The 20,036-nt window shown below is 40.6% G+C and overlaps 1 protein-coding gene across 1 annotated transcript; it reads right to left on the bottom strand.

Annotated features, from left to right (window-relative positions):
- Nucleotides 1-391: 391 nt before the first annotated feature.
- Nucleotides 392-20,011, bottom strand: DPH5 (diphthamide biosynthesis 5). The gene is made up of 7 exons (XM_050306822.1): nucleotides 19,773-20,011; nucleotides 16,639-16,763; nucleotides 13,414-13,522; nucleotides 4,710-4,830; nucleotides 2,714-2,753; nucleotides 1,528-1,631; nucleotides 392-641 (listed from the first exon to the last, which is right to left on the bottom strand). The coding sequence occupies exons 1-7, from the start codon at nucleotides 19,905-19,907 to the stop codon at nucleotides 418-420; spliced, it is 858 nt and encodes a 285-aa protein (XP_050162779.1). The 5' UTR covers nucleotides 19,908-20,011; the 3' UTR covers nucleotides 392-417.
- Nucleotides 20,012-20,036: the final 25 nt, after the last annotated feature.

Here is a 20,036-nt window from a genome sequence, read left to right on the forward strand (position 1 = left end):
CAAAGTAAAGATGGACACAGACCTAACAGGTTTTGCATGCTAATGGTTTCTGTAAGTGAGAGGACTACTGAGTTTCTGGAAAGTTGAAAAGCAAAATGTAACATCTAATGCACTTATAACAATGTATGCAGTAGGCTTGGTTAATGGACTACAGCAGAAGTGATGTCCCCTTGATCACAGGTCATGCTGATGTGTTTAAAACTTTCTGGAGGTATCTACATGGTAGAAGCAGATACAGGCAGGTGCAGCTTGCAGTTTGCAGCCTCGGGTAAAAGCAGGTCCACATTCCTACAGTGTTGTCTTCTGAAGCCATGTGCAGTGTAACTGCTGTTAGGCAGGTCTTAAATATTCACAGGAATAACTTTATGCTGTTACGAAATTAAAGATGGAATAAAAACGTAAATTCCTCATTTTTATTTAAGTGGTCCTTTGACATGCATTATTTTCAAAACTGGAACTATCTACAGAGAAAAGCTTAAGCATTTCTAATTCCAGAGGATGCATAGTGCCTGTAACAATTAGGGAATGTAGTGGACCTCCCAACTCCACGCTGGACATCTGCTGTAGTGTGCCTGCTGCAATCTTCTCATCTGGAGCACCCACACGAGCAAGGCCAACACAAATTGTGTTTTCAGTAGTTTCTGTAAGAAAGAAGATTAAATGCTTAATTTATTGACTAATGATCCTATCATAAAGGGGAAAAGTACTCTAAATGCTTAAACCTTTAATTATTAAATTATTGGAGTGGCCCAGAAAGAAGATTATTCTTCAAAATCAAATAAAGCTGTAGCTTAAAGATGTTGATAAAGAGGAATGGGAAGGCAGCAGAAGTAGAATATGTAATTCCTTCAGGAACTGTGTTCACTTTCAGGAAATGGCTGCTTCTGATTCATTCTATATAAGGGATAAAAGGAAAAGATTTTCATTTTAACAGTATTGAACTTCTAAAAAGAAGAATAGAGCTAGATGAATTTTTATTAGAAAAAAATTTATGTGACACAACTGAGTCATCTTTATAGCTGCTGTGAGTTTACCCTTGGTCTCAATAAACATGCTTCACAGTTTGCTCCTGACTACTGTGAAGAATTCAAGGTCAAAATCACAGTTCTGCATCCTTGGATTAACCTAGATTCATGCAGAGCAGAGTGTGACCAGTCTAAGTAAAACATAGCAGAGATTTTTTTGAAGCTTGACTGATCTAAAACACTCAGAATCCTTCCACCTCCTGCAACTCGAATGGATCAAAGAGCTCACAGTTACAGAGGGACAGAAACAGTCCATGGTTTCCAAACTGAGGCTTTGACTAAACCTCCAGGAGCCACTTATGCACCTTCAGAAGCTTTGCTCACTGAGCTATGCCATGTTCAAGCTCAGCTAAATCCATCTCGACTAAGATTTAAAGCAGCCGAAATCCACTGCAGAGCCAGAGAATGCCAAGAGTAAGAGGAAGGGAGTGGAGCCCAGAGGCTCATCAAGGGGTGTGACTGGAGAGGGGTAGTAGCAGACACAAACATTGCAGTCGTATACCTGGTTTTTCTCCTTGGAGCCTCCTGTTTTGAATAATGGCAAGAAGCTGTTCTGCAGCTTGATTCACACTCATGTAGCGCGGGGGCTCATAAATCTTTCTTCCTCTGCCGTGAAGGGAAAGTAGAGAAATTTCACATATAACACGTTTCATTATCCCCAGCGTTCTTGCAACTTATTTCAAGAGGCCTCTAGACAGCAACTTGAACTTTAACAGGCCAGGCTCTCAGGCTGGGCCTTTTAGACAAAAGGGCCTTTTAGACAGGCTGGGCCTTTTACGGAAGACAGAAGTCTTTGTGCTCTCACCACACCTGTGAAACAGCTGGGCCTCCCGCTGGCAGATCATTTGAGTCCTAAAAGCAAATTCAGCTGCTAGAAGCAATATGCAGGTTTTGCAGCTACTCCTGGGAGATGCATTAGACTTAAATTCAAGGGCAAATGACTGTTTTTCTGTCAAATGCCCTGTAGACAGATGATTACAGACTAGAAATATATTCTTAAATGAAATGCTGCTTTCCTTGCCAACTGTGGATTCAGTCAAACAGATTTTATTTTGAACTCCAGAATAAACAAACCTCAATGATACCGTGAGACTTCACAAACGTTAATTTAGACCAGTTACAGCATGTGTATAAAGGAACCATTTATATTCACCACTGTCAAAACACACAGATTGCAGAGAGATGAATAAGATGTGGTAAGAGCTTTTTGAATACAGTTAAACAAATTTAAGAGCATTTTCTATATATTGCTTATTTAACTGTTTAAAAAGGTTGGTATGCTGTGTTTCACACTGTTTCTAGCCAGTGTACAGAAGAATAAATTTAGAACGCTGTTTCAGATATTAATCTGTTTCAGGCCGTGACAGAACAGTGGAGAAATAACACTTCATTCGCCAAGCGGAAAGCCTACCCCATTCTGACCGAGAACTTCTCACAGCAACAGTTACAAAAAAAATCAGCTCTGCTGCAACTCTATTCAGTTACTGTAAATAAAGCCAGGTCCTGCTGCAGTGAACAAGAGTTCCACTCCTTTTAAGAAACAAAAGAGTGTAGCCACTGAGAAGCACGAGAGGAGAAGGCAGGTAAGTTCAGTATTAGGCCATGGGCAAAGAACCTTTGTTCCTTGTACAAAAAAACCTCTGTAAGTGCACTGTGTGTTTCTGTATATTTTCAAAATGGTGACTCACTTCATGAGATTCTCCAGAGACTGCTCCTTCACTTTAATATCTGTAGAACAAAACATATTAAAACTCAGGTTGCCTACAAACTGCCTACTTGGTTTTCTATGTAGGTAAAAATTTAATTAACGGTTTCTATAAAATTTATAACAACACTTTAGCTATTACAGGAATAATTGTACTGTTACACGTGTTAATTAATCACAAAGTATTCTGACTTTATGCATGTGATTTTACCCAAAGATAGGGCAGGTTTCACAGATTTCAGAGCAACACAGCTGAACTAAAATACAGCTGAGTATACAAATAGCAGGCATGTTTATAATGGGATAGCTAAATACCAGCACAGTTGGGCACACCAGGGTACTGAGGCTTCTCCTAAATTATGAGCACTTCGTGGTCACCAAAGGTAGAAGGGTATGACTGACTGACAGTGGTTACATCACTGCCCTGCAGGAACCTGACTTTCGTTAGCACTTCCTGTCCTAATCAGAATTTAGAACAATCTTCTGCTATGGGGGAAAAAAAGGCTTGGGCAAAACTGAAATAGAAGGAGTGAGGGAGGCAAGGCTCTGCACAGATGCATTTTTAAGAAACTAATTGACCATAATTTCTCCAAGAAGAATTTGAATGTTACCTGTATTCAGATGCCCCCCAAAAATTACCATACTGAAAGCTGGATACATTTTTAACCTTGGATTTTAAAAAAGTATTGCTTAATTATATCATTAACTTGTAAACCAAAGTGACTCAGATGAAAAGGGTTTGAATTGCAAAGCTGCAAGACTGTAAGTGCCCAGTTTACCAAATTGCTTATATGTCCATGGAGTCACTTTGAATTCAGAAGTTTATCAGCACTAACCTTTTTAATGTCTCAGTAATCCAGTCAGTTGGATAAACACAATACATAGACCAAAATGACCAAGTATTATTAAGGGAACTATTAGTCTGGAAATGGGTAGTTTTTGGCTCTGAGTAACAATGAGATGCCAGCTACCACAGTAATCCCTGAAATGTGAGATTTATAATGCAATTTTATGGTTTCAAAATTTTTATTCTCCTTGTCTGAAGCCCTTGTCAGGTCATCCTTCTTTAAAACAAATTACCAGAATTCTGATTTTTAGCCAGTTTTGAAAACAAATAACTTTCAAGGCATTGGAAAGTCTGATGTGCAGTGACGCTTACAAATTTAAATTGTTTCCTGCTCAGGATCCTCCAGTTACCACAGGCTTTGTTTTTATGTAAGATATTAATTATTTAGCCCTGAATGGTCCCAGCTGTGTCTAAACTATGATACAGAGAGATATATAACTATATCTACAAATAATGCAGGTGCCTTATAGTTTATGTCCTGGGAGTTGCATAATCTTGAAGGATTTACTTAAACTAGTGGAGTTTCTCATGAAGTGGCTGTCAGCTGAGGGCTGTGGGGTAGGGTGAAGATCAGACAGCACTGCGGGAGAGCCTGGGACAGCAATCAGGTGGGAGCAGTGTTCCATTTCAGCTCCATGATAGTAAGGATTTTTTTAACACTGAAGCTTCTCACATGACAAAAGATTCTTAGATAAGTTAGGAAAAAGAATATCACCTTACAAAATACAAATGTGGTTAAAAGTATGATTTAGCTCCTCAGAAAATTACATGTGTTGACTTAATTAACTCAATAAAAGATGGCTGCTAGTCACTGCAATCTGCTTTGGACCCTGAGCCAGATCTAGCTCAAAATCTTAGTGAACTTAAGAGCAGAAATGGACCTTCTGCTCCTCTTTGACTTCTACAAAGGCATCAGTAGGGATTTTCTGAGAAGGAATTATGAAATTCCCGGCTGCTGTAACATGAACAATGGCGAACTGACTCTAAACACACGTGCACTAACATTCCATTTTTGTGTTTTCAGAGGTACATGTCAGCTAAGAACATGCTGAATCACAGACAGCATCCCGGGCCTGTCACTGCTGCCTCTGAGTGCTGCATTGGTAGCCAAGGAGCCCGGGCAGCCACTCACCAAGTAAGCACAGGGTGTGCATTCCACTCCGCCGGTTCTTCTCGATCTTGTCAAAAAAGCTTTCTGGCTTCCATGTATCTGTCCAGAACACTATAGAAACTGTCTCTCCAAAACTGTACAACTGTAAAACAAAGCAAATGCAGGAACATGTATACACATGTATACACAATAAGAAAAAACTGAGAGCATGCAATAATGTTAAAGGACAAGTAATGAGCTACTTGTAAAGTTTTTACCTCTCTCTCGCATTCACCCTTCCAATGTATATTAACTAACTTCCAATATACCTTCTATTCTTTGTTACTTAATTCTGAAGTCCTTTTAAAGGCAGAAACTTTGTAAGATTAGCACGAAAAGTGTTACTTGTTATTTCTTATTTTGCTTAAGGCTAGGCAACTCCAAATAATGCTATAATGCAATGTTTTGATTCACCGATCAGTAGTATTTATTTTAAAATGGCACTTTCCTGCAGATAAAAGAAAGCTCTGTCATGCAAAAGAAGTTACAGTCTAAGGAGACAGTAGATGGGAAGATCTGAAGAAAGGACAGATTGCACATGAAGCAGAGAGGTGCAACATTGTTTATGCACATATGGTAAGAAGAATATTGCTGGCAGATTGTATGTCAAGCATACTCACTGATTCTGTTCTCAGTCTTAACACATTTATTACTGTAAGTCCCTAGTCTCAGGGAAGACATCTGAAGTAACAGTCTTGCCAATCATCTCTGGTGATGCAAAAGTGAAAGTCATATGTACCCTAAGGCAATATTTGGCTTGGAAGTTTTTGTAACCAAGCTGAAAAAGGGTAAAACCATGCACCAATTTTGGTCAGTTCAGCTCTGGAATGGGGCCGTCCCAGATGGATTGTTACAGCTTGCCCACGTTCTGTCTGTTCAGGCCCACCAGAGAAACAACAGCTATATGGTCTGCCCTTCCCGCTTCCTCTGGACTCCTGGAAGGAAAAGATGCTTTTCCATGCCCGCTACAGGAGACACGGTGTGTGCTGTTGGCAGAGGACCCTGTGTAGAAGCAGCTCTGGCAGCCCTGTGCCATTTGGGGATTTCCCTGCACAGACTGATTTTACTGTGGCATTAGGTTGCGGTTTTAACTCCTTTATGCTGGCAGAACAGAACTTGAATCAAAGCAGAAACATGTTTGTTTTCAAGGGACCAAAAGCTCAAATTTTAACCATTCATGCTGATGGAAACAGAGTTTATTCAAAGACTCCTGGAATACTACTGAAAACATTTCCTCTTTTAAGTATTTCATTGTAGTGCAAGGACAAGAACACACAGTGTACCTTTCACAATCTAAAGGTTCTTCCAGTAAAGTAAATACAGGTTGAACCAAATGAATTGCTCCTGAGGTAACTTGTTAACTATTTCAAGTTTTTAGCTGTGTTCTAGAAAATTTAAAAAAACCCCATACTATGCTTTGCCTATTTTCCATGTGGCTGCCTAGAACTCTTTCCCATTTTGTACCAAATCTGAAGAAAAAATATACAAGAAGTTTCTCCCCTTCACTGCTGGAACATCTGGGAGCAAGGTACCTTTAATCTCATTGGTATTATCCCTGCAATCTTCCACAATTGCCGAAATGCCCAGTACCAACTCAACTAACTGCTTCCCATCTGCCACCTGAAAGCCACTGCAGCCATTTCCCAAAAGCAGCAGTCCTTGTTCAGGACAGAAAGTGGCCTCAATTAACCTTAAATATTATCCCTTTGGCATTTCAATAACCTGAAGGAGACAAACTTCCACCTCTGCCTTTTAGTGAAGAAAAGGCTGTGCAGAAGTGGGCAAAATGTTACTATCTGATAGGTATTTTGTTGTGAATCAGAACTTTTAAACCACTCTGCCACATATTAAGAACAAGTTGGGCATTCAACTTTATACCCTACAGCACTTGTTCCGATTGTTATCGTTCTCTTTTCCATTATTCATTACAAAGATTCTCCATCCTTTTTGCCAACAAGAAGTTAAGCAAGTTATTCTTTCTGTGCAAGCCCTGCCAGTCAGATTCACTGAATCTGTCCTTTGTTTACCAGGTTTTGCATTAAACTAAAGTCTGAATGTCAGAAAAGAATAAAACGCTTTTCTCAGAAATGGCCTGTCTACTCAGTAGAAATAACTTCAGAATACCTTCAAGTATTGATATCATAGAAAACTACTTACAGTCTCACAAAAATACACCTGTTTTCTCAGCACCTGGAAGTACAGAAGTAGCTTCTACAACAATAAGATGGAATGGGACATATTTTATTAACCTCCTAGAAATGCCTTTGCAGCTTATACCCCTCTACTAACTAATCTTGTGAAGAACAGATTTCCCAGCATTAATGCACACATATTTTTACTTTAATTTAAATGGGGAGAAATAGTGCTTTGGAAACTTTCTGGTACACCATCAGTCTGAATGCTGTGGAACTGAAGCAATAAGTGGATTGTGCTTGACTACTTGTAACCAATTATCTTACAAACACTTCTACAGACACAAACCACTGTTCCTTTCTCATCCAGCATTTGATCTCTGCAGATGTGTGACATTATGCAAACACAGGAACTGCTCTTCCACCAGGACAAGTCTGCATTAAAGAAGCAACACATGACTGTATCAGAACTTACACCTTTAACACCCTCCCTGTACCTCATGCAGATCAGCTTTTTCCTAATATATACTCCTCTGCTGCATTTTAATTTCTGCCTCTTGAAATCACGTGAAGTATCCCATTTTCAAGAAAAGCCTAAGTGCAGAGAGAGCAGTAAATACCAAAAATTCCACTACTATTCTAAGGACTCAGCAGTTACAGAAGACAGCAGGTCCACTAGAGTCAGAACCCACTGAAATTAAAAAAAAATGTTCTTTCCACCAACCATTGAATGCTAAATAGGGCCCCAAAAATCCAGAAATCACACTTGTCACTGGAATAAAACTGTTCAACATGTTCGTCAGCCAAGGTGTATTACAGCACAACTGAGGATTAATGCCGTGCTTTGAGACTGTTCAGAAGAAGTTCACTCAGGTGATAAGGAGCTGTGTGTGTTTTCACTGAAATGATCATGCTGTGCATTTCCTGGCACAGCTTTAAAGGAAGGCAACAGCAAATGAAGGTTCACAGCCTGCTGTGTGCTGCTCTCCTCCTGAAGCACCTGACCTTAGGAGCAGGTGATATCTGTTCTGTACAAGCCAAAACATCTCCAGCATCACACTTGTACTAATCATTGGATTTGTTAGAGCCTACATTCTGCTCAGGCACAGAAGTGCCAGAATTTCAAAGGGGCGCAGTGAGATGGTTGGAAAGATATTTTGTGCTCTCAGGTTGGAAATTAACCTTCTTACCTTCTCCCCAGTGCTCAAAAACATCACAGAAAAATTTCAAAAGGTCATTTTGAAAGACCTCAGTCTTTGGAAATACCTCTCCCCCCCCCACCCAAGAAGTAACTGGCTTAAGCAAAGCTTTGTGCACTTAAATTTTGCAACACAATAGCTGAGAGTCGGGAAAGGAAGCCAGAACTCTACTCTGAGGCAATGCCCTGCTGCTAGAGTTTTCTGCCTCGCAAAACACTGCAGAAAACTGTGCTTCAACTCACAGTTACATCACCTCAGACCAACCTATAACTTCCTATTTTATTTACACATGCAACACAAGAGAATGATTGACAGCTTTTGGTACTGAGGTGATGTTTTCAGTTGGTATTTTAATCCTTCTGTTATTGATGTTTCTTATTTTACTTCTTGTTTATATAAGCAAAAAAATAAAACAAAGAGACTAAAAATTGAGAGGCTGAAATAAACTATGAGAGAAAAAGTGCTGCACCATGATTTCATGATTTCACCTTGGAAAGCCTGCATGCAAGTGAAATTTCAGTGAAAACTACTGAGCAACTTTGTTAAAGGCCAGTCTGAATGACATCAGACACCTGAAACAGTCCAGATCAACCATCCTCACTTAAAATGTGGCTAATCACCACAAAAATTTAGGGCCTAAAAAGAAGGAACAAGACTGAGACTAAATAGGGAAATTAAAAAAGGAAGATCCTCCGTCCTGTCTAAAAAGTACTAAAGCAAGCAGGAGAGAAGATGCAACATCATATTAAAGGGCAGTAGGGCAACAGCTGCAGAGAAACCAAGAAGTAAACATTTCAAAATACAGACATTTATTTTTACAGCATCTTTCCCAGAATTATTGCTGTATCAGCTGCAACGGTGACAAAGCAATTTTTCACTTACGAGCCAACCTGCTTTCCTACAATTTCAAACAGCTTCAGAACTGGTTATGTGGTGGGACAAGAAGATAAAATGAGTCATTGCATTTTTCAGACCTGCTACCTGTAATACACAGCCAAGCACTGAAACCCCACAGGACTGATGTGCTACTCAGCTGTGTTCTGTGTTGGGGTGGTTGCAGGTTACACTGCAGACAGGTGAGCTCTGTCTGAACACTCTTCACAGCCTGATCACATCCCACTGACAGGAACTAAGAGGCTTTTTCTCCTTAGACTACTCCTCATTGGAATTTGGAGACTGCAGAGCACCTTGCACTATCCCAGGTTACTTCCTAATCCCAATGAACGTACACAGAAAAGCTAAGACACGTTTTCTTTACCTTTGTCATAAGAATCCTGACGTGATGCTATGCAACGTTCATCCTCAAAAAGGGCAAACTAACAAGTCGGATTTTTTCCCCTTATCCTCCCTAACCTGTTAACAACCCTCTAGACAACATACATCAGATTAAAGGGCTCCTACTGTTCTTTACATTATATATTTCTACCAGATAGCAGCTTAGGCAGTGCAATCATCAACAAAGAGGCAGCAAGAATCAGTCAACCTTCGTTTTTGCTTGGAATTGAAACAACCACAAGCCTAGCTCTGGGCCTTTACACTACCTTATTTAGTAGCACAGATATTTAGCAACTTCAAATGCCTCTCCTGAGAACCTTCACATGAAATTGAAAGGTTTTGCCATTCACACGTATGTGGCTATGACTCCTTTTTGTACTGCAGGCCAACAAATTGCCTCAGCTGACCCAAAAACCTCCAGTCCCCTTAGTACATGCCAGAGAGAAAAGAACTGTGAAGAAAAGACACTTGGCTGAGGGAATCCCACTCCACATGACTGCAGTCTTCAAAAGACAGCTGGGACAAATCACATAAAAGCAGCTGAAGGAAAAAGCACATTTTTCTATGGCTGCCTCTTGTATCTGTGCTTAGGAAATGGGCACTCCACAAGCAAAATAACATTCAGCTACCAAAATACTCAGAATCTCCACAAGCAAACTTGAATAGGAGAAGATTTTCTCTCCAAGGTAGTGTTACCTTATCTTTAATAATCTTCTAAGACGCTTCCCAGCAACATCAAACAATGTTTCCTTCCCACCCTGGTGACTTAGGTTACTAATATGAAATAAAGATAGCTAAAAGAAAAATACCACAAACTGTTCTGATTAAATGGATTTTTCTGCATCATGCTTGTTGGTGACAAATGACACTAAGTTGGACAGCAATTGTGAGTAATGAAGTAGTGTGACTAGCACTAATTTAACCTTTAATTGGCTTGAGAAAATGCCAGCTTCTAAAATGCTCAGAAGCTGGTAGTAACTGAGAAAACCAAGTAGTGATGGAAAACAGTTTGGTTTAACTGTCAGTGAATAAAAACCATTTCATGTAAAGTCCCTCCTATTGGAGCAAAGGGTTTTTGAAGATTAGGGCACAGAGAGAGGGTGGAACTCAGAGGTTCCACTCCTGCAGCTACTACAGGTTTTCTATCTGACTATAAGCACAGTGATTTATAATAGCATCCTTCAGCTTCCTTACCTTTAAGTAATACTTTTCAACTTAACACTGAAAATGTACTCACCTGTTCAGTAAAAGCTCAAAAATCACATAGTAAGCATTGCTTTTGCATAAGTGATCAGCTGGTAGCAAAAAGACGATTTTCTATTTTCTAACTGTAATTGTCTTACAAGAACTAACTGGACTGCAAACAAAAAACATCGAAATGAGTCACTGAAAGAAGCGAGGGAACATGCAGATGTTTGTTCTGAAGCTATTCAGGTGGAAAGTGGGTACATCTCAAAAGAAAGGCAGGACTCTGCCATAACATGTTTTTTTTCCTAGCTGCCCTACCAAAATATAAAGCAAATGCTTTCAAAATGAGCAACACCACTCAGAAACGAGTGTCTCTTTTCAGTCTTTTATCTCATCCCTGTCTTTGCACTTTAGTTCTCAATCCTCTTTTTTATGTTAATGCCATTATCTCAGCTATTTTGAGCTGCATCATTCCTTCGCATGCACCCAGGTCAGTACGATGCAGAATCTTCCTCATGGGTTTGATCATCCATACTTCTACCTCAAAGATATATCACCAGAATTGGGTCAGAGAGAATTCTGTCCTGAAAGCACCATTTTGGCCAGTGACCTTCCCAAACTAACCCAAATATCATGCAGACTAGGAAGAACTGAAAATGTGTACTTTAGAGATCCTGAGTTTTCTGCCTCTTTATTCTAGGGCTAAAAGCCTTAGCAATCAGCCTGTTCCAAAGAACTGAGAGTGGGTACAGGTAAAACCTTGGAAGTCAGGCTCTGATGACAAGAGACATGTCCTTCCCTGCTCAGACTGCGCTGTAGCTGCACTGAGGGCCTAATCAGCAGTTACAGCTCACTAAGCACATGGCTCTCAGAACAGTGTATAAAGGTGTTTCCTGTTTTTCTCTGCTAAGAAAGAGAGAGGGTTTGTATCACAATCAGATTAAAGCAAGAAAAAAAAGCCAAGCCTTTTCTGTGGTAAAGAAAAGAGGAATCCCTCCTATAACTTGACAGCAACTCTGCAGTTTGAGACACAATAACTCCAAAATTAAATTGATGGTAGGAGACAGCCATGAACGTAAAGACTGTTGAAAGAAATTATGAACTTCCACCACAGCTCTAAATCACAGGCTGCTCTTATGTAAGATACACCTCAGTTGCTGTTTACGCCTGTAAGGAGCAATGAAGAGTTAAACACATAACTGGTTATAGTCTGTCTGGTAATATGATCACTATTTCCTAAATGCTTTATACAACAACAGGAATATTGACTTAGGAGAAGGCAGCCCCTCCCAAGCCAGGGAGGAAAAGGGGACTAATGCCAGGGTTTAAAAAACAGATCAAGTTTCCTTCATAGTCTGTTCCCTTCAGCATGGGATAAGGAAATAAATAGTAAACTAATCTCCAAAACTCTGCACATGGATTGTTTGTAATATACTCCCAGCTAGTTTTCTTTCAAGGAACCCAGAAGTTCTATACTCTTCCTTCCCATGCCTAGCTGGAGCTGTGGGGGAAGCAAACTTTCAGAAAACGTAGAAAACTCTTTGGGCTTTGCACCTTCCTTCTGAATGAACACAAGAGAACAGTAAAAAAGATAGTGACCAGTAGAAACTACTTATCAACAGTCAGACAGCAAAAGCAAACTTTCCACTACCATGAAGCCAAAAGGGGAAAGAGAGAGCCCCAGCCCCAACTCTTGCGCTACCCGCCCCAGTAAGTGCAGTCATGCGGCAGCTGCCATCTGTCTCTACATGTAGATTTTAGACACCAAGAAACTTATTTCCTTCCTAAAAGATAATTTTGCCCAAGTCTTGCAGCAATAGGCAGGTATCACTGAGAAAGGGCTCACAGGAAGAATTATATAGAGTGTGAATGCTGCGCTGTGTTCCCTTTAGCATTAGCATTCACATCTTGGAGCAGGTGTCAATGCACTGTTGTTGAACTGCTGCATCAGACAGGGCTCTCAGATTTCTAATCAAAACCAAAGATAATACCCAACTTATTGTAACAGATTTTCTGCTGTTGGACAGCATTGTTAGTTCAATGGCATTTGGAGTATTGGAGTTTTGTCAGTGGAAATTTGAAGTTGTTTGCTGAAATTAAAACAAATTTTGTTCTTTTATGTACAGCTAGGAAGGAATTCCTCCTTCAGTGATGAAGTTATTGTTCAAACCCTCAACTCTTGTCTGTAGTACATTTACATTCCTGTGCTTGGTCAAGTGGGAACTTGGTTTAGGTGAGAGGGCAGGTCCTATGTTAAAAATGAATGAAAACAAGAGGAGGAAACTTCATCTAATTTATATCTGTGATTAGTTATGATTCATACACTGCCATAACATTTTTCATGCAGAAAAGTAATAATGAACCTATACATGTGTAAAAGGAACTATTTTCTTGGGGAACACTAGACCTTTTCTACTTTAGCCATTCAAGATGCACAAAAACTGTAATTTGTTTTACTACTCCTTGGCTAGGCAAATCCCTCCTCTCTCATCAGACAGGCAGAAAGTGGAGACAGATTGAACTTGGAGAGAAAGAATGCATCATATACAAGACTTTGGAATTAGTTATGAGTTGGACATATACACAAGCTTGTGCATCTGTTTCTTTTATGACAGGACCAGCATACTTCTCAACGAGATAACAACCTTATTTAAGAATAAACTTATCAGGTGACCATGAGCAGTAGAAGGAAGCCAACATGAGCAAAGTTTTATCTGCAAAATAACCTTAAATATCAGGGTCTCTTGAGGCAGAGGAAAGTTGGAGAGCAGAGAAAAATAAAAGTGTTACTGCTCATTTTCATATGTGCTCATCAAAAGGGACTTTTTCTGACATGTTGCATGCTGAAAAGGAAGCGTTAACAAATTCTGACTGCACATACAAAAATATTACCTGTAAACCACAGCAGCCCACAGCATTCATTATTGAAGCATTGTGAATGACCTTGTAAGGAATCCCCAGTTTTACTGCACGTAGTACTAAATCACTGTGTGTTGTGGCCCTGTGTTAAGAAAAGAAAGGAATTAAAGATTGAAAAGATGGAAGTTACCAAGTGTTAGTAGCATAATAATTTGTTCTGAAAGTGAAATGAAACCCTTCACAACAAGGGCAATGCAGAGGTGACAAAATAGCAACAATATCCTGACCAATTGTTATGGGACAGTAAAAACTCCAGTAAGGTCTCCATGTGCCATCTTCCCTAGCTGAAATCACAGGCATCTTCAGGATATTCCAGTTCTTTGCAGCTTTCTGGCATCATTAAAACTGTAACACGAATACAACTGTTACTTTATAAAGTAGCTTTGGCAAGTACTTGAAAAGGAAAGCTCCATTTATCCTTTGTCTTCTGCAGGTATCTGTGGAACATGTGTTGAACTGTAAAGGTCACCTCTATTTGGCACAGACTTCCAAAACTCCAGTAGTGCCCAGCCAGGCCCTCTCCCGTCTGCACCAGCACGTGCCAGGAAAGCAACACACTCAGTCAAGATCTCCAAATGGACAGAGGTGAACTGCTGGCACTACTTAGAAAAGACATCCGTAGACTAAATCAACTTTCATGATATTTAAGCCAAATTACTTAAATTAACAATGCCTAAATCTGAGTGAATTCTAGTTAACTTTCAGACTGAGCTAAATTCGGCTCCAGGTCTAAGACTCAATAAACACCTTGCAGTGAGAGACTGCTGCAAAAATCACTGGGCTTAACAGTTATGCAATTGAGATTAGAGCCTTTCTAAAATGGTAAGTACACAGAGATCAAGGAAATCCTTGAATTGCACCAATGTTTACATACGTATCTTGCTTGCATGCATGCTTACATCATTCCCAACATGTACCACACATTTCTGTGTGGCGGTTCCAAAGAAGGAAGGAAAGGAAGAAATAGCATATGTCCATCAGGACAATGAACTAGGAAAACTGCTTTCACCCTGGCCTTGTGCAGTTACCCTCACAGAATTCCCCTGAATTTAGTTTGATAATTTTGACCCTGTGTGTCTGACCAGCACCAGCAGGTGCTCCAGACTGGAACACAAATGTGGCAGCAGCTGGCAAGGCTGTAAAGATCAATAATTTTTAAAAAATCAATTCACTGAAAGAAAAAAAAAATTGAGGAATCTGAATTTGGGAACTCTGAGGCCCTTATACAAACAGGCTCCCAGACCTAAGAGAATGCAGTAAAGTGAACTAAACCAAACACTTTTGTTAGTAAACAAATGTTGCTCCTGACTTCCATAAGTAAAAGTGATTTAAGAATGTCTGCTCTAAGAGAAGTTTTACAGCCTTATGTTATTCCCTTCCCATACAAAGGACAAGGAGCACTGGAGGATTTTGTGGTTATGCTAATACTGACCAAGGGATCAGCTGGCTTTATTCACTAAAATTTGCTCCAGCCACTATTTTCTCCCAGTAGATCTGTCTATAATGACTGTGGCTAAAAGCAGAAGTGCCCTCACGAGCACTCAGCTAGTGCCAGCAAAGGCTTCACGGAGTCAGCCCTCTGCACCCAAAACTATGGTAGTATTTTCTGTCACTGATACAGATTTTAAGTTTTATGGGTAATAATAATACAAGTGGTAATACCAGCCTAGAGTGGTGGGCTTTCCACTGTACCACAGAAATTGCCAGGTCCCTGTGAGCACATCCAGAGCTGTTACCACATATGCTGATAAAACCTTGCAGTGAACACCATGAGGAGGATGATGGGGCACAACTTGTTTTATTGCTCTAGTCATTAACCACCACCACCTGGTATTTCCTAAGGCTGCCAAGTACTCTTACCTGCAAATAGACTTGAAACTCTACGATCAGTGGCAGTCACATGACTTCTATCGTCCTCCCCTCCCCTGTGCCTTGTCTGAGGACAGAAACCTTCAGATCTCTTTCCTAGTAACCTCACAACCCCCTAAATCCTTACTTAGGGCTCTGTGTGGGCACAGGAGCAGTTCTATGCTGCAATATTAAAAGCTAGGAACATAAACATTTAGAGAGAAGCAACTCATTCAAAAAAAAGGTAGTTTTCTACAAGTACGTAGTTCATTAACCAGAACTGAAGTATTTTGACACTGAAACTAATGGTAACTGAGACAGATCAAAATACTGCTTACAAGGGTGCAGGTAATGTGACTCTCCACTCTACATGAATCCTAATTTTAATGTAAACATGGATTGCAAGTATAATTAATATTTCTGAAATACGGGATCATCTGCCCATAATAACGTAGCTTAATATAATATTCTCTTGCCAATTCCCTTCAACCTGTATTTACATAAATTATCCGCTTTTGACAGCTGTGCATGCTGCTCCTCTTTTTCATAAACTCTCTATTTTTTCACTCACAAATAAGGTGCTTAGTGATTTGATTTTTCTTGTGCCCCTTAACACTGTGGTATAAATCTTGAATCACCAGCTGGAGACTAAAAGCTCCTCTGTACGGCTTGACAATACAGATTGATGATGCCTGACCAAAGAGACAGAAGGAGATCCTTCTGGTGATAGAAAAAGTCTATACTTCTCAGCAGGAATAAAAAGTGGAAACAAAAGGCTAAATAGACCAACATGAGAAGACATGTATAATGACATAAGTGATTAAAAAAACTGGCCTATATCAAAGCAGAAGCACTGTACAACCAATAATAATCTGTATTCATTCTAAAACAACTGAGCATAAAAGCTGCAGCTTATAAGTATAAACAGCAACTAAAAGAACACTCCCCCAAAGCAGCACATTTCTTAATTATGGGATATCCTAAAATTTCTTCTGTTAGAAGACAAAACATGAAACAAAATATTAATTATATTATAAAAGGTACCATAGAGGATAAAATTATAATTAAGGAAATTGTAAGTGTCTGCTGAAGGAAAGATTCATACATCCTGGAGGGTCCACATTCCTACCTATAAGAAACATCTGGGCAAGAAAACTCTGAAGCAAGATAAAAGTGTAGAAAATTGCTTGTATATTTTAATACAATAAAAGATATGCAGACATAAAATCAGTGCTTCTGGTCTGAAAATCAGCTTCTTCATAAAGAATTACAGTTACGGAGTTGGCTTCTTCCTACTGAAAAAAAGAGTTATCAAGCTAGAGCAATAATCAAAATGTTGCTTTGTCTTACCCAAAAGGATCCCCAACTACAAGAAATGCGACATCACAAACATCAGCTTCTTTTAAGAGGCTATCTGCTTCTTGTTCCACCATTTCTCGGTCAGCCAAAATCAACTCTTTTCCATAAAACTCTTCCTAGAAATTGAAATTAATATTAAGCATCAAAATAAGACAGTTAGGAGTGGTTTTGTATCTCTCTGGGTGCTCACTCAGGAACACAGACAACGGACAGTGGAATAGCTAACTTTAATATTCTCCCCAGCAGTCTGCCCCAGGTCTTGGAGAACCTCACCCCCACTTGGAAGAATGCCTGAGCTTCCCATCAAGCAGCTCCTGAGCTGATAAAAACCAGTCAAGCACTTTATTCTGATACTGACTTCTTTTTTCTGTGCCTTCTGTGTCAGCTGAGAAGCTGCCCCACAGGTAGCTCAGTCACACCTGCTCACACCTGCACACCAAAGGTACCTGCTGGGCTGCTGGTACAGTTCATTCATCCGGCCCTGGTACTGTCAGGCATCCCCCTCACGGCCTGACTGCTTGGCTTAGTTACAACATTGACGTCAAAACAGATACAAACACCACACTAGTTACACCACAACCCGTTTTTTTTTTTTTTTTTTTTTTTTTTTTTTTTTTTTTTTTTTTTTTTTTTTTGATTTTTCCTTAGTACATTTGGAGCCCCTGGTGGTCTAGGGGGTAAAGGCGCCGCGCTATCACCGCGGAGACCCGGGTTCGATTCCCGGTCAGGGCCACTCCCGGGCAGGTGGGGCTCGTTAGCCCTTAAAGGCAACCCACCTACGTCCTAAGGACCTCACTGCCACCGTCCAAGCTCTCTTGGCCCCGGCAGATGAACCTTAGGATTAAAGGGTGGGCTCAGTTCCGCGCACACTGTGTCTCACCTAAAAAATCCAATGCGCAGGCTGGAAGGTGTAAAGACCTTCCCCGGATCTTCGCTCGCGAAGACTGGCCATTATTATTATTAGTACATTTAAACAAACCACATCTAAGGAATGATTTCATATTAATCCTTCGCCTCCAGAGTTCTCTTGAAGAAATACTTTACCATGTACACATGTGAACATGCATTTGATCATTTCTTTCACTTTTCTTCAGCAGCTCAGTAATCATTGTGTCTCTTTGTATGTTTTAAATGCCTTTATTTCCCAAATCAACTTCACATATGTTATGAAACTTCAGTTAGTTCTGGAACATGTTTAACCGTACTGAACACATCTGTCTCTTAAGTCACGTGTCACCATGCATTTCATATGCTCTTTACATTTTAAGATATATTTTCCAGGGCAAAGATCAGAAAAGGTATTTTTGTTCTATGTAGTATACAGAAAATTTGGGTGGAATTACGAATATGAACCAATATAAATGCAGAATTGATAAAACTGTTAAATCAGTTATGGCCCAGATTTTTTTCTGACTTCTGTGACTTTGCCCCCAAAGGACAGTGAATTGATGAGAGAACCATCATACTTGTAGAGAAGGGGAGCAGTGCTTCCACAAAAAAAATCCATCCCATAGCTAGAGTACTAGGTATGGGACTTTAGAAAGCAAAGCCCTCGGTAACAACACTGCATCCATTTGGGTGGGCTTATCCTTCACTGCACCAGGCTGACTTCAGTCCAATGCTGTAAACAAATGCACACCACAGAACTATTGGGTGCAGTCCCAGGAGCACACCTTTGTTTGTTTCCATCCAAGGGAATCTATTTGCATGCTTTGAGACTACTCCACAATGCTAATCAAAGCATGCTAATTAGAGAATGTATAAAAAGCACCCTCCTGACAATGGAGACTCACTGGGAGGCCACTGGGTCCAAACTGTTCTTTCACCAAACTAAGGGCCAATTTAGATGGTCTAGCATCAAATAGCTTTAAATACATGTTTTAGGCCAACAAGGTGGTTTCAGGTAAGACATCTTTTACTTTGTTTTTATTGATCACTTTTTCCAGTTATCTCATCTTTGGAACTTCAAGGTTTGCAAGAGACTTAAAAGAATAAAAAAACATAACAAAAGCCCCCACAAACCAACAAAATAACCACACCAAAATATTCAGCATTTTTCTATTATTCAATGTTTTATTTTCAGATGGCTAGGAATTGGGGTTTTTTTTGATAGCAAATGCAAATTTTGTGAAGTAAAAATATCCAAGTAATCCTTTCCGTTTAGCAATTTTCCAACTATCAAACAGCAACAAAAAAGAACATTTTGTTTTAATGGATTGACTACAATTTAGACTGCTTCAGTGTACTGAAAAGAAACATAAAAACACATAGCATATCTTAATTCCAAAATACAGCAGGTAAACCAGAGATGGCCTCAAATATTCTAGCCTACCTTGTATCCAGAAACCACGTAATGCTGAGTACAAGCTAAAAGTCTCACATGCCCTGTGTATTTACAGGTATGCATACAGGTACATTATGGCTCTACAGCACCCAAGACCCAGAGAGCATCTCTGTACAGCGCTGCACAGCTTACTGGGAGGAGAGATCCCTGTTCTGTGGGCAGGTATGGTCTTTTGATGGTATTATTTTGACATTAAACTTTATCTTTCTATGACCATCTATGAACCCATCAGAGTAACAATTTGTACATTTGACTATCGTTGTCTTCCATAAGGTGTCTTTATCTCCATATTGTTCATCTCTGACTGAACTGGGCCTGTTCTGGGAGTCTCAGCGTGGTGAGACAGCTTGGCCCACGCGAAAACATGGACACGTGAGACGGTCAAATTGTTATTCCCAGCAGGCATGCCAGGACACCTCAGGCTGATACAGAGGCCCACGGCTTCAAAACATGCATTATTCTGGTATGTCTTTGGGGCTTTTTTGTTTGCTTTTAAACAGATCAGACATTTTTCTAACCGCGTTCTCCAGCGTTTCACGATCTGCACGCATTGGGAGAATCTGAGATGAAAACCAGTACGAAGAGCTGAAAGGAGGAACATTTTATTTTCGCTGCAGTCTTCTCGCAAGGCAGCAAAGCGACATCTCCTACAAAAGGCAGTGTGCGAGGGTCCCGCACATCCTCCTCCCGAGAGCGGGCACCACCAGCTCTCCTCGCTGAGCCCCCCGCGCCCGCCTCATCCCGCGGTCCGAGAGGCCTCGGGCCCCGTGGCCGGACCTACCAGCGCCTCCTTGCCCACCGTGAGCACGGACGTGTAGGCCTCCAGGTACACCCTGCGGCACCGCCTCACCGCCTCCAGCCCCTTCACCGTGATGTCCTTGGCATCGCCCAGGCCCAGCCCCACCAGGTACAGCATGTTGGGGGGCCCGGCACAGCCACCACCTGCCAAGGGAGGCAAAGGGAACAGGGATCAGCCGGGGCCCCGCTCCCACCTCCAGGAATGCCGGCTCCCCGCTCCCACCTCCGCGCTCCCGGCTGTCCCGGC

Source organism: Myiozetetes cayanensis, unplaced genomic scaffold (assembly GCF_022539395.1).
Source record: "Myiozetetes cayanensis isolate MyiCay16 unplaced genomic scaffold, myiCay2020 scf12, whole genome shotgun sequence".
Classification (NCBI taxonomy): domain Eukaryota; kingdom Metazoa; phylum Chordata; class Aves; order Passeriformes; family Tyrannidae; genus Myiozetetes; species Myiozetetes cayanensis.